We start from the raw sequence: 14,767 nt of genomic DNA on the forward strand, positions 1-14,767 counted from the left end.
CCTGTCGGAGAGAATACGGCACATGCCATGTGAGGGCTCGCACAATGCAGTAAATTCAGAAAGTTGTTGCCCGGGAATTTTGTTTTGTTTTGGAAAAAGAGGTTAAAATCCTCGGCCTCCGCACTAAACGATGCATATAACCATTTTTATTAATTATTCATCTCATTTATGCCTCTTCCTTGCCGGTCAAATTAACAAGCTGCTAGTGCTCGCCGAAACCCATGAAATGATTAAAGATGTGTCCGGAATCGGCGGGATACAAAAAGGCAAAGAAAAGATAAAAGCCAGAAGAGATATTGAATTCGAGGGCCTTGAGACCCTTTTTGATCGAAAAGAAAAGGAGATAGATGGATCGACCACTGAAATGGTAGCAGCCATCGATGGATGATCGCCCATGGGGGGGTTGCTGATTTGGACCGTGCAAGACAAGACCATCAATGGCTCCATCAGTGAGCAGAAATATGCAGTACTCCGTTCGATTAAATGTTGTGATCAATAGATTATATATATATAGTTACATGCATGCTCCCTTTGAGAATGAATTACCTTGAATATTATTTACTATATGTATAAGTTGTCTCCTCTTTCACTTGTATAATGGCAGCACCACCTTCGTCTTGCTTTGCTGCCACTTTTCCTTCCCTAGCTAGTGTTAAAAGTCAGCCCCGGGTTTCCAGTTTCCACTCATTTGTACCACTATATGTGTAGCTAGCCGCCTATCCTCATGCACATACATACAACAAGAGAAGCGCTCGCTAGATCGGCTGAGTCCTCCCTCTGAGAGTAGATATAGATGATCTGCATGCATGGTAGGTCACGGCGCTGCGCTTTGCGGGCTGATCGATCATAACCTTCACCAGTGAATCAACACCGATCGACATCGGCGGCCGTCGATCATGTGCGACCTGTTTTGGCTGTCGCCGGGCGAGCAAGGAGACCTCTCCGATGTCGTCAGGGCAAGCCTGCACCGGCCTCATCAGCTGCCAACCCCGGCTGCCGACGAGGAGGAGGAGGAGTACAGCTCGCTGCTACGGGAAGGAGGTAGCGGTGGAGACGGCCTGGTCGTCGGCCATGGGCATGGCGATGAGCAGCTGGGAATGGTGGCCATGATGATGGGCGGCAATACCAGGCTTCCCTCGTCTGATCATCACGTGATCTCGCTGCATTCACCGCCGGCGACGACATATACACGGCCGCATCCAGAGCCACTGGCCGGGATGATTCGTCGGCCGGGCATCGGCAGGGAAGGCGAGATGGTGGTCGCGCCGCCGCCGGAGATAGGCGAGCGCCTGCAGCACATGTCGATCGTCCATCACCCTCGTGTGCCTGCTGCGATGAAGCCAAGGTTAACATATTCTCACCCGTCTGATATAGCTTCCACACGTACGGACCGACGGGCACCACTACGTGTTAAAACATGCCATAATCGATGCTGCGTGCGTGCGTGCAGGAAGAGCCAGTCGAAGAAGGTGGTGTGCATCCCGGCGCCGACGGCGGCGCCGGGGGCGAGCGGCCGGCATAGCACGAGCGGCGAGGTGGTGCCGTCGGACCTGTGGGCGTGGAGGAAGTACGGGCAGAAGCCCATCAAGGGGTCGCCGTACCCGAGGGGCTACTACCGGTGCAGCAGCTCCAAGGGGTGCCCGGCGAGGAAGCAGGTGGAGCGCAGCCGCACCGACCCCAACATGCTCGTCATCACCTACACCTCCGACCACAACCACCCGTGGCCGACCCAGCGCAACGCCCTCGCCGGATCAACCCGTCCGTCCTCCTCCTCCGCCGCGAGGATCGCCGCCTCCTCTTCTTCTTCTTCGTTGGCGGCCACAGCAGCTCGTAATAGTAGCAACACCAACGTCGACGTCGACTGTGCCGGTGTTCATCATCAGCTAAAGCAAGAGAGCGACCTGGACCTGTTCGCGGACATGGATGCCCTCAACGTCTTCTCCTCCATCAACAAGATCCAGGAAGATGACAGCAAGCAGCAGCTGTTTGATCCGTTCAGCTCCGGCTTCTGCGACTACATCTAATCCAGAATTCATCATCTGCCTCTACCGCTGAAGGCTACGAATCAAGCCAGCAATCGATGCTTACACTGTACTGATGATGATACCTTTTACTAGTCTCAGTAGTAGCTTCTATTGTGCCTTTTTAATGTTTATTTACTGGATGGAAGGAAGAGCATGTCACTATAGATAGGGAAAGAACATGCAAGGCCAGATTCGTGTGTACTTGTCCATGACAACTTGGTTAATTATACTGAACCCAGCTTAAGGTATATAGCCTACCCATGCAAGCAGTTTTTACTCACATCTTGAAGCTATCTAGGAGGGAGTGGTTTACTAACACGGCAACTGTTTCTGAATCTCTTCGATCTATCACTTCAAGTTCCACCAATCTCCTTTTTCATCATGATGATTTGATGGCGAAATCCGGCCACGCCGCACTGTTAAAAAAGGTTACAAAGAACGATAAAAAGGAAAGGAGGAACATGCTGAAAGGAAAACCTGAGGCCCGAATGCGCAGATAAAAGCTCACACGACAACAAGAATCTCATTACCACAATGCAAGCCCTGTTGCCCATAGTCTCTGATGAGACTGGACAATGCAAGCCACTATATTCTAGTTTCATGCATGATTTTCTAGACCAATTGCAGCCCAAAAAGAGAACTTTCTATATGGCCAATAAACGATGCTCTTTATCCTTGGGTACACATTCATACTCAGATTCAATCATTCAATTTGCTCCCAGAGCGTATCATGGCACAGAGCAGCCCAGTTACCAGCAAATGCAACATTCAGTTTACCTTGAAAGATGGTTTCACCAGTAAGATCTCTGAACCACAAGCCGCAATACAATCAAAGTGGTGAACTATGCCATTTGAGAAAACAAAAGCACAGAACAATGTCCTCTGAATTTCTACAATTGAACACCAGGTCAAAACATTGGCATGTGAAGCTCACTGAATCTGAAGCTAGGATAAGGAACATTGAGTTTCTTTACTGGCAGCAGGTTGGCCATCATCACTATGGCGAGTCTTCTCCGTGTGCATAACAAAACACAAGGGAGCCTTTATCAACTAGAAGACTAGATTGTGTAGAAAACAAGCAGATGGTAATACGATAAAATGCTCATCAGTATTGGTGAACAGATAAGAGCACAAAAATCTGATGATAATGCATCTAAGGACAAATCTAAGAAGATTACAATTGGCAATCAGTATTTCATCGATCAGATTCATGCGCCAATCCCCATCCTGCATTCATCCATTTCCTAGCCACAGAAGTTGAGCTTCTTTATAACTTTTGCATAAGCTAAATGCACTAAAGCAGGCTTCCGAAGTCTTCGCTTTGCTTCCTTGGACTGCAAATTCATAATTACATCACAAACAAATTCAATGAAGAAATCTAATTGGAATCATATGTACAACAACAGAACCTACATGTATCGAGTTAAGTCCGTTTAACACCATAAACTATAAGCTTCATGTTGTTTCTCCACTAATCTATTTTTTGGCACAACTAACACCCCCACCCCCTAATTAAACGAGCTAATTATACCTCTAACCATGATTTACAGGCCAGATTAGCTGATTAGGCACCGGCTTAGCTCTTGATCCTCAAAAACCATAAATCGATCGATATAGATGCCGTCGCCGCCACTCCTGCGGCCCTACATCCCTACTAGGGAGGTGATCCCGTGATTCACCGGCCACAGCCTCATCCATGACCCTATCAGTTGCCACGGGGGAGACTCTCCAAGACCTCTTCATTGACCTCTACAAGGGGGCGCTCTGGTGGCTGCGCGTCGAGGACCACGATGGACAGCTTCAAAATAGACTAGCTCATCTACTGCGACAGCCCATGTTGGCACAGCCCCAATAGCACCAAGTACTTCCAGCGAGAACAAGAAATCAGAGGTGACGAGATGTGTACATACACATCTAGCACACAGTGGCTGATTGATTTGTTCACGACATGTACTGGTCCCCAATGGCCAAAGCTAGCTAGCAAGACGATCAAACCGATCGATTCTAGCAGCCAGACGAAAACACACAATATGCACCACACTCGAGGACACAGGTGATTGCAACCTGGCGTCCGCCACAGGGATGCATTGCACACCGTCGCATGGAAGTCTAGCCGGTGCCTCCTCAAGTTAATGCGGAGTACTTCGGGCTACGCAGAAAGGTGGCTCTGGTCGGCATCGGTCAAGTCGGATGCAAACCAAAGGAACTGGTCACAAAGTGCGTCAACAACTTCGTTGACTGGATCAAACAGTGTCGAATCTGCAAAACTGGTGCCTAATCAACTAAATCGGCTGATAAATCATGGTTAAAGAGTAATTAGGTCAGGGGGCTAGATGTACCAAAAAATAGGGCTCCTTTGATTGAAAGGAATTTCATAGGACTTTTGAAGGATTTGAACCCTTAGGGCCCCTTTGATTTATAGGATTCCTAAAGGAATTTTGATGGATTCTAATCCTTAGGTTCACAGGAATTTTTTCATAGGATTCGTTTGTACTAGTTTTCATACGAAAATTTCCAACCACTCCAACCTCACGTGAAGAATCCTACGTTTTTACTGTGTGCAATCAAACATCCACACTAACCTTGTAGGAATGAATATGGCACGCCACTCTATTCCTGTGATTTTCCTATTCCTATGTTTTAGAAACCCGGTGAATCAAAGAGGCATTTATGAATTTTTCCTACATTCATCGTTTGGTTTATAGGGATTTTTCCTAAGGAATCATTTGTACTACATTCCACAAAATCTAGCATCCAATCCAACCACCTTTTAGATTTCCTTTGTTTTTCCTGTGACATCAAACACTATCTGGCCTATATGATTCAAGTGGCCATGGCACATCCTGTGTTTTTCGTGTTCCTGCATTTTGATTCCTCTCAGTCAAAGAGGCTCTTGGGCAGGGGGGGGGGGGGGGGGTTCCAAAGCTGATACTTTGGGTGTGGAACAGGTTTATCTCACATTTTATTGACATTCCTTTTTTCCTTTGAAAAAGATCTGCTGGATCCCACGACCAACTATGTTGAAGTATAAGAGAAAGTGCAGCTTTTAAGTAACTTTATTCACTGTAAAGATTAACAGATGTTGTAGTTGCTAAGTTCTACAGGAATGAAGAACTGCTACGATTTAGCAAGATGATCAACTAGATTAATTTGCCCTTGACCTCGGTGGCAACTACACTTTGGTATACAATCACAGAAAGGCAAGCAGACTATCTGTCATATGCTTCCATTCTACAATTTCAGAGACATGATGCATCTATACAGCAGTAGTGATTCGAAAGGGTGGGAAGGATCGCCGTGCGTGCCACAGCAGGCTAGCATTTGCTATCATTTACCAAGATGGTCAACCAGATTAATTTTCCCTTGACCTTAGTGGCAACTACACATTGGTATAGATAGATCAGCAGCAACAGCGGAAAGACAAGCAGCTGTTATCTGTCGTATGCTTGCGATTTGAGAGGCATGATGGACAAAGTAAAAAAAAAACTAGGCGTTAATTGTGGGTTTTGCAACCGCCTTAAGTGCAATTATATGCACATTAAGCACAATTATGTGCTAGGCGTTTTGCTATCTCATAGAGCCTAGCCCATTTTTAACTATATTGATGCATCTATACAGCAATAGTAATTCAAATGTGTGGGAAGGATCACCGTACGCGCCACAGCAGGCTAGCATTTGTAAGATCAAAAGGCATAGTTTGGTAGTGCCATCAATTGGAAATACATGGATCTAGAGCAATTTAAGTGAAACTTGAGTACGTTGTGGAAAACGGGCTGCAGCTAGCAGACGAAGAGCACTGTACCTTTTGGTGTGCGTTGTGGCGCTTGCCGGCCCTCCACCTGCGGATCTGGCCGTCCTTCATCGTTCTGAAGCGGAACTTCATGGACCTGACACACACACAACCATGAGATCCAGAAATGCAGGCAATACACTGGCGGTGGAGGGAGGGTGAGTTGGGAACCTACGAGGGTGCCTTCATCTTGTATTTCTTGACTTTGGAGATGGTGGGCGTGGTCGGCGCGCGGGACCTGCCCTTGATGGCGTAGTGGCGCAGCTGCATCGCCATCACCGGAGGCCGGACGATCGCAGCGGCCGCCGCCGAGTGGAACAGCGAGCCCATGATGGGCAGAGGCGCGTGGGAGTGGGAGTGGGAGTGGTCGCGCCGGAAGGGGAGGGAGGGCACGGGCGGGCGGGCATGGACGGCGGTGGGGGCGGAGAGGAAGCGGCGGGCAAGGCCGCCGGCGGAGGAGCAGCACCACCGCCGCATCGCGCCGTGTTGTTGCGTGGCGGGCCTCAGCAAGCAGCTAGGGTTTCGATTTGGTTCTCTCCCATCATCCGAGCGGACTGAGAAGAAACCCAGCCCAGGCTGACGCCTACTACTCCAGCCCAGCCCATTTCGTACCCCTCGTGTTTATTTTTCCGTAACAACAGGATCGTTTTTTTTTCAATATGAAGAAAAAAGATCTTTTTTTTGCTAAAAAATTGTGTTTATTATCTGAATAAATCGTATTTATCATTCATAATATGCTTTCTTGCAAATAAGAGTGTAGATAACACGTATGATTTTCGCTCCCAGCCAATAGGTCGGGGCTAATTGTGCGTTAATGACCCACAAGTATAGGGGATCTATCGTAGTCCTTTCGATAAGTAAGAGCGTCGAATCCAACAAGGAGCACAAGGATCTGACAAATGGTTTCAGCAAGGTAATCTCTGCAAACACTGAAATTATCGGCAACAAGTAGTTGTGTGATAAGATGATTCGCAGCAAGTAGCAAGTAACAAAAGTAACAAAGGTGCAGCAAGATGGTCCAATCCCTTTTGTAACAAGGGACAAACCTAGACAAACTCTTACAGATGGTAAAGCGCTCCTGAGGACACATGGAAATTTCCGTCAAGCTAGTTTTCATCATGTTCATATGATTCGCGTTCGCTACTTTGATAGTTTGATATGTGGGTGAACCGGTGCTTGGGTGCTGCCCTTACTTGGACAAACATCTCACTTATGATTAACCCATCTCGCAAGCATCCGCAACTACGAAATAAGAATTAAGACAAAGTCTAACCATAGCATTAAACTAGTGGATCCAAATCAATCCCTTACGAAGCAACACATAAACTAGGGTTTAAGCTTCTGTCACTCTAGCAACCCATCATCTACTTACTACTTCCCAATGCCTTCCTCTAGGCCCAAATAATGGTGAAGTATTATGTAGTCGATGTTCGCATGACACCATTAGAGGAAAAACAACATACAACGCATCAAAATATCGAACGAATACCAAATTCACATGACTACTTATAACATGACTTATCCCATGTCCTCAGAACAAAAGTGACTACTCACAAAGCATAATTATGTTCATGATCGGAGAGGTAATGAATAACATCAAGGATTTGAACATATAATCTTCCACCAAGTAATCCAACTAGAATCAACTACAAAGAGTAATTAACACTACTAGCAACCTTACAAGTACCAATCGGAGTCGTGAGACGGAGATTGGTAACAAGAGATGAACTAGGGTTTGGAGATGAGATGGTGCTGATGAAGATGTTGATGGTGATGAGTCCCCTCCGACGAGAGGAGTGTTGGTGATGACGATGGCGACGATTTCCCCCACCGGGAGGGAAGTTTCCCTGGCAGGACGACCCTGCCAGAGCTCTAGATTGGTTCTGCTCAAGTTCCGCCTCGTGGCGGCGGCGATTCCTCTCGAAAGCCTCCTCCTCATTTTTTCTGGAACGAAATCCTCCTTATAGCAAAAGAGGGGGGCCAGAGGGCCAACAGGGAGCCCACAAGCCCCCTAGGCGGCGGCCAGCGGGGTAGGCCGCGCCTAGCAGGCTTGTGGCCTCCTGCTGTCTCCCCTCTGGTACTTCTTCGGCCCAGTATTTTTTATAAATTCCAAAATAAATCCTCGTTGATTTTCACGGCTTTGGGAGTTGCGCAGAATAGGTATCTCAAACTTGCTCCTTTTTCAGGCCAGAAATCCAGCTGCCGGCATTCTCCCTCTTCATGTAAACCTTGCGAAATAAGAGAGAAAAGGCATAAGTATCGTACCGTGAAGTGTAATAACAGACCATAAAGCGATAAATATCAACATGAAAGCATGATGCAAAATGGACGTATCATGCGTACCGCATCAATACCCTCACAATAGACATTGTTGCAGGACCCGCGTCAAATTCCTTTTTTCTTCACATTGTCCCTTTTTCCTCGTGTCGTGCGCATCCTGCTGCCGGCGGCCATCCCGCGCGCCGTGCGTCGTCAAGTTCCACTACAGCACGTCGTCGCCATTGATGGCCACCATCAATGATGTGCACCATCTGATGACCCACAAGTATAGGGGATCAATCGTAGTCCTTTCGATAAGTAAGAGTGTTGAACCCAACGAGGAGCAGAAGGTTCTGCTAAACGGATTTCAGCAAGGTAATAAATGCAAGCAGTGGAAGTAGCAGTAACAAGTGATTGTGTAGCGAGGTGAAACGTAGCAAACAAAGAGTAACAAGTAACAAGTAGTAGCAACGGTGCAGCAAGTGGCCCAATCCCTTTTGTAGCAAGGGACAAGCCTGAACAAAGTCTTATAGGAGGAAAAACGCTCCCGAGGACACACGGGAATTTCTGTCATGCTAGTTTCATCATGTTCATATGATTTGCGTTCGTTACTTTGATAGTTTAATATGTGGGTGGACCGGCGCTTGGGTACTGCCCTTACTTGGACAAGCATCCCACTTATGATTAACCACTCTCGCAAGCATCCGCAACTACAAAAGAAGAATTAAGACAAAGTCTAACCATAACATTAAACTAGTGGATCAAAATCAGCCCCTCACGAAGCAACACATAGACTGGGGTTTAAGCTTGTGTCACTCCAGCAACCCATCATCTACTTACTACTTCCCAATGCCTTCCTCTAGGCCCAAATATGGTGAAGTGTTATGTAGTCGACGTTCACATAACACCACTAGAGGAAAAACAACATACATCATATCAAAACACCGAACGAATATCAAATTCACATGACTATTATCAACATGACTTATCCCATGTCCTCATGAACAAAAGTAACTACTCACAAGACATAATCATAATCATGACAAGAGGTGTAATGAATAGCATCAAGGATCTGAACATAAACTCTTCCACCAAGTAATCCAACAAGCATCAACTACAAAGAGTAATCAACACTACTAGCAACCTTACAAGTACCAATCTGAGTTGCGAGACGAAGATTGGTTACAAGAGATGAACTAGGGATTGGAGAGGAGATGGTGCTGATGAAGATGTTGATGAAGATGCCTCCCCTCCGACGAGAGGAGTGTTGGTGATGACGATGGCGCCGATTCCCTCCTCTGGGAGGGAAATTTCCCCGACAGGATCGTCCTGCCGGAGCTCTAGATTGGATTTGCTCAAGTTCCCCCCGTGGCGGCGGCGAAACCACAAAAAAGCTCTCGTTTGAATTTTTTTTTCCAGGTCAGGACGCATCATATAGCAAAAGAGGGGGGATAGTGGGCCAGTGGGCTGCCCACAAGCCTGCCCTGCGCCACCAGGGGGTGGTGGCGGTGGGCAAGCTTGTGGGGCCCTGGTGGGCCCCCTCTGGTAGTTCTTTCGCCCAGTATTTTTAATATATTCCAGAAAAAATCCACGTAAATTTTCAGGGCATTTGGAGATGTGCGGAATAGTGGACTAGGATTTGCTCCTTTTCCAGTCCAGAATTCCAGCTGCCTGAATTCTCCCTCTTCAAATAATCCTTGCAAAATAAGAGAGAAAAGGCATAAATATGGTACCACAAGTAATATAACAGCCCAAGAAGCAATAAATATCAACATGAAAACATGATGCAAAATGGATGTATCACCATCTCACACCTCGTGCGCCTCCTCTTCTCGTTCCCCCCTCCTTATCTCAGAGGTTGCCTGCTTGTGCCCTCCTTCTCCACACAAAAAACAGCTATTGGCACCAGAGACGATGGGTTATCAAAATCGGCGTGCTGCAAAGCCGATAGGCGGATGCTGGACTAGTTGGTGACTATGCTGCAACCTTGGTCCCTCGTCATCGGGGTGCCGGTGATAGTGTAAAATGATGCACACGACTATGGATTTTGCTGGAATCGGTGGTTGCAATGCTGGAATCGACATGAGACTTGCTACAACGATAACTTTTTTTGCTGCAACCGTCCATACAGTTTTCTCGCACCGGCTACACGGTGAGCTACAACCGCGGTCGGTGCTACGAGACGGTACGAGATGCTGGAACCATGAGTTTGGCAAGCGACAACGAGGGTCAGGTTTTGCAAGAACCATGCATGTGGCAAGCTGGATGCTCGCATGCATGGTGATGCAGCAGCGTTCGCGGTGTGCCAAAATCGCGACCACGAGGGATCATCTGGGTGTCGCTGGACAATCGACTGACGCTGCGGGAGAAGCATGCACGAAATACTGGAGTGGGCGGGAGGAGAAGGATGTAACGTGAGCATGCTATACGGTCAAGCATATGAGGGATCGAAAGGAATGGTCTAGAGCGGGAGTGAATAGACACTAACAAGACAAAAGGTGCAATTTTGGCTCTCTTTAAACTTAGGCAGATTTTAGCACAAACTAATTTGCTAGCAATACAATCTACGCATGCACATATAGAGTATATGCAGTGGATAACAAACAACATGCAAGTGTAAGTGTATGAAATTGTTGGGGCACGTTGCATGGAAAACAAAAAAATTATACGCACACGCAAGATCTATCCATGGAGATGCATAGCTATGAGAGGGGAGAGCTTCTATATACCCTTGTACATCTGTACAATTGAAAGTACGTCTAGAGGGGGTGATTAGACTACTTGACAAGATAAAAAAGCTTAGCCTTTTCTTAATTTTTAGTGTGGGCCAGTTTTACCAACTATGACTAGTCAAGTACACCCTACACATGCACATCTAAGAGTATAGCAACGGAAAGTAAAACATGCAAGTGTAAAGTAAGGTAGGGTAGGGAGATCAAATTCAAGAGGTTGACATGGCGATTTTTGGCATGGTTCCGATAGGTGGTGCTATCATACGTCCATGTTAGTGGGGACTTCAGCCTTAGTGGGGACTTTAGCCCACGAAGGCTAACGGCTACGAGAGTCCACGGAGGGCTCCACCCACAAGGGGTCCATAAAGAAGCGGCCTTGTCTATTCCACCACGCTTCCGTCCACACAAGACTAGCCTCACTCACAGTAGATCTTCATGAAGTAGGCGATCTCCTTGCCCTTACAAACATCTTGGTTCAACTCCACAACACGGAGTAGGAGGCTCCCAAGCGACACCTGACCAATCTAGGAGGCACTGTTGGAAATATGCCCTAGAGACAATAATAAATTGGTTATTATTATATTTCCTTGTTCATGATAATTGTCTATTATTCATGCTATAATTGTATTAACCGGAAATCGTAATACATGTGTGAATATATAGATCACAATGTGTCCCTATTGAGCCTCTAGTTGGCTAGCTCGTTGATCAATAGATGATCATGGTTTCCTGATCATGGACATTGGATGTCATTGATAACGGGATCACATCATTGGGGAATGATGTGATGCACAAGACCCAAGCATAGCATTAGATCGTGTTGTTCGTCTGTTAGAGCTTTTCTAATGTCAAGTATCATTTCCTTAGACCATGAGATTGTGCAACTCCCGGATACCGTAGGAGTGCTTTGGGTGTATCAAACATCACAACGTAACTGGGTGATTATAAAGGTGCACTACAGGTATCTCCGAAAGTGTCTGTTGGGTTGTACGAATCGAGACTGAGATTTGTCACTCCGTGTGACGGAGAGGTATCTCTGGGCCCACTCGGTAATACATCATCATGCTGAGCTCAATGTGACTAAGGAGTTAGCCACGGGGTGATGTGTTACGGAACGAGTAAAGAGACTTGCTGGTAACGAGATTGAACAAGGTATAGGGATACCGACGATCAAATCTCGGGCAAGTATCATACCGGTAGACAAAGGGAATTGCATACGGGATTAATCGAATCCCCGACAACGTGGTTCATCCGATGAGATCATCGTGGAACATGTGGGAACCAACATGGATATCTAGACCCCGTTGTTGGTTATTGACCGGAGAGGTGTCCCGGTCATGTATGCATGGTTCTCGAACCCGTAGGGTCTACACACTTAAGGTTTGATGACGCTAGGGTTATATGAGAATAGTGTACGTGGTTACCGAAGGTTGCTCGGAGTCTCGGATGAGATCCCGGACGTCATGAGGAGTTCCGGAATGGTCCAGAGGTAAAGATTCATATATAGGAAGTGAGGATTTGATCGCCGGAAATGTTTCGGACGACACCGGTAATGTACCGGGACCACCGGAAGGGTTCCGAGGGTCCACCGGGAAGGGCCACCAGCCCCAAATTGCTACATGGCCCAATAGGTACGTGGGAACCAACCCCGGTGCGTCACCACCATTAGCCTAAGGCACAACAAAGGGGTAAGGGGCCAAACCCTAGAAGTGGAGGTGTTGCCTTGGGCCAAAAGCCCACCTTGGTGCGCCACCTCTCCACCATCTAGGGCTGCCGCACCCTTTGGGGTGGAAACCCTAAAGGGTGGGCACCCTCCTCCGTCTCCTCCTATATATATGTGGGGTTTTAGGGCTGTTTGAGACACAAGATTGATCTCTCCTCGATGCAGCCCTATCTCTCTTTCTCCTCGTCCTCCGTAGTGCTTGGCGAAGCCCTGTCGGAATACCACGCAGCTCCATCGTCACCACGCCGTCGTGCTGCCGGAGCTCTCCCTCAACCTCTCCTCCCTCCTTGCTGGATCAAGGCGTTGGAGACGTCACCGGGCTGCACGTGTGTTGAACGCGGAGGCACTGTTGTTCGGTGCATAGATCGGAAGCCACCGCGATGTGAATCGCTGCGAGTACGACTCCATCAACCGCGTTCTAGCAACGCTTCCGCTTAGTGATCTTCAAGGTATGAAAATGCTCTACTCCTTTGCTCGTTGTTGGTTTCTCCATAGATAGATCCTTGCATGACGTAGGATTTTTTTCGAAATTACTACGTTCCCCAACAGTGGCATCCGAGCCAAGATTCTATGTGTAGATTCTATGCACGAGTAGAACACAAAAGTTGTGGGCGTTGATTTGTCAATTGCTTGCCGTTACTAGTCTTATCTCGATTCGGCGGCATCGTGGGATGAAGCGTCCCAGACCGATTTTACACGTACTCTTACGTGAGACTGGTTCCACCAACCAACATGCACTTGTTGCATAAGGTGCTAGCGGGTGTGTGTCTCTCCCACTTTAGTTGGATCAGATTCGGTGAAGTGGGTCCTTATGAAGGGTAAATAGCATTGGCATATCAACGTTGTGGTTGTCACGTAGGTAAGAAACGTTCTTGCTAGAAACCCTAATCAGCCACGTAAAACTTGCAACAACAATTAGAGGACGTCTAACTTGTTTTTGCAGGGTATGCTATGTGATGTGATATGGCCAAAAGGATGTGATGTTACATATGTGATGTATGAGATTGATCATGTTCTTGTAATAGGATTCACGACTTGCATGTCGATGAGTATGACAACCGGCAGGAGCCATAGGAGTTGTCTTAGTTTATTGTATGAGATGCAACGCCATGTGATTTCTTCACTTTATTGCTAAATGTTAGCTATAGTAGTAGAAGTAATAGTTGGCGTGACGACTTCACGGAGACACGATGATGGAGATCATGGTGTCATGCCGGTGACAATGATGATCATGGTGCCCCAAAGATGGATATCAAAGGAGCAAGACGATATTGGCCATATCATGTCACTATATGATTGCATGTGATGTTTATCATGTTTTTCATCTTATTGCTTAGAATGACGATAGCAAAGATAAGATGATCCCTCATTAAAATTTCGAGATATGTTTTCCCCTAAGTGTGCATCGTTGCGAAGGATCGTTGTCTCAAAGCACCACGTGATGATCGGGTGTGATAGATTCTAACGTTCGCATACAACGGGTGTAAGCCAGTTTACACACACAAAACACTTAGGTTGACTCGATGAGCCTAGCATGTACAGACATGGCCTCGAATACGGGAGACCGAAAGGTCGAACATGAGTCGTATGATTGATACGATCAACATAAAGATGCTCACTATTGATGACTAGTCCGTATCACATGATGATCGGACACGAGCTAGTCGACGTGGATCATGTAACACTTGGATGACTAGAGGGATGTCGATTTGAGTGGGAGTTCATTAGTAATTTGATTAGATGAACTTGATTATCATGAACATAGTCAAAAGGTCTTTGCAAATCATGTTATAACTTGCGCCATAGCTCTACGGGTTTTTGATATGTTCTTAGAGAAAACTTAGTTGAAAGATAGAAGTAGCAATTATGCGGACTGGGGTCCGTTAACTGAGGATTGTCCTCATTGTTGTGCAAAAGGCTTATGTCCTTGATGCACCACTCGGTGTGCTAAACCCCAACCATGGTTTTTGTATGTTGTGAACATCTGACATACACGTTTTTGATAACTACATGATAGTTCAATGCACATTGCTTAAACGGCTTAGAATTGAGGCGCTAAAAGACGTTTCGAACGTCGCGGGACATACGAGATGTTCTAAGAGATGAAATTGGGATTTCATTCTCGTGTCCTTGTTGAGAGGTATAAGACCTCCGACAAGATTCTTTGTCTACAAAGTAAAGGAGAAAAGCTCAATCGTTGAGCATGTGCTCAGATTATCTGAGTACTACAATCGCTTGA

General features: G+C 46.7%; 2 protein-coding genes across 2 annotated transcripts; one reads left to right on the top strand and one right to left on the bottom strand.

The window, feature by feature from the left end:
* Positions 1-630: 630 nt before the first annotated feature.
* LOC123436987 (probable WRKY transcription factor 27) lies at positions 631-2,236 on the top strand. Its single transcript, XM_045115675.1, has 2 exons — positions 631-1,345; positions 1,451-2,236. Exons 1-2 carry the CDS (start codon positions 897-899, stop codon positions 2,022-2,024), a joined length of 1,023 nt encoding a protein of 340 aa, XP_044971610.1. The 5' UTR covers positions 631-896; the 3' UTR covers positions 2,025-2,236.
* Positions 2,237-2,848: 612 nt separating this feature from the next.
* LOC123437003 lies at positions 2,849-6,386 on the bottom strand. The gene is made up of 3 exons (XM_045115676.1): positions 5,990-6,386; positions 5,827-5,911; positions 2,849-3,358 (listed from the first exon to the last, which is right to left on the bottom strand). The coding sequence occupies exons 1-3, from the start codon at positions 6,289-6,291 to the stop codon at positions 3,269-3,271; spliced, it is 477 nt and encodes a 158-aa protein (XP_044971611.1). The 5' UTR covers positions 6,292-6,386; the 3' UTR covers positions 2,849-3,268.
* Between the last annotated feature and the right edge of the window lie 8,381 nt (positions 6,387-14,767).

The sequence above is a fragment of the Hordeum vulgare genome, chromosome 1H (genome assembly GCF_904849725.1).
Source record: "Hordeum vulgare subsp. vulgare chromosome 1H, MorexV3_pseudomolecules_assembly, whole genome shotgun sequence".
Classification (NCBI taxonomy): Eukaryota; Viridiplantae; Streptophyta; class Magnoliopsida; order Poales; family Poaceae; genus Hordeum; species Hordeum vulgare.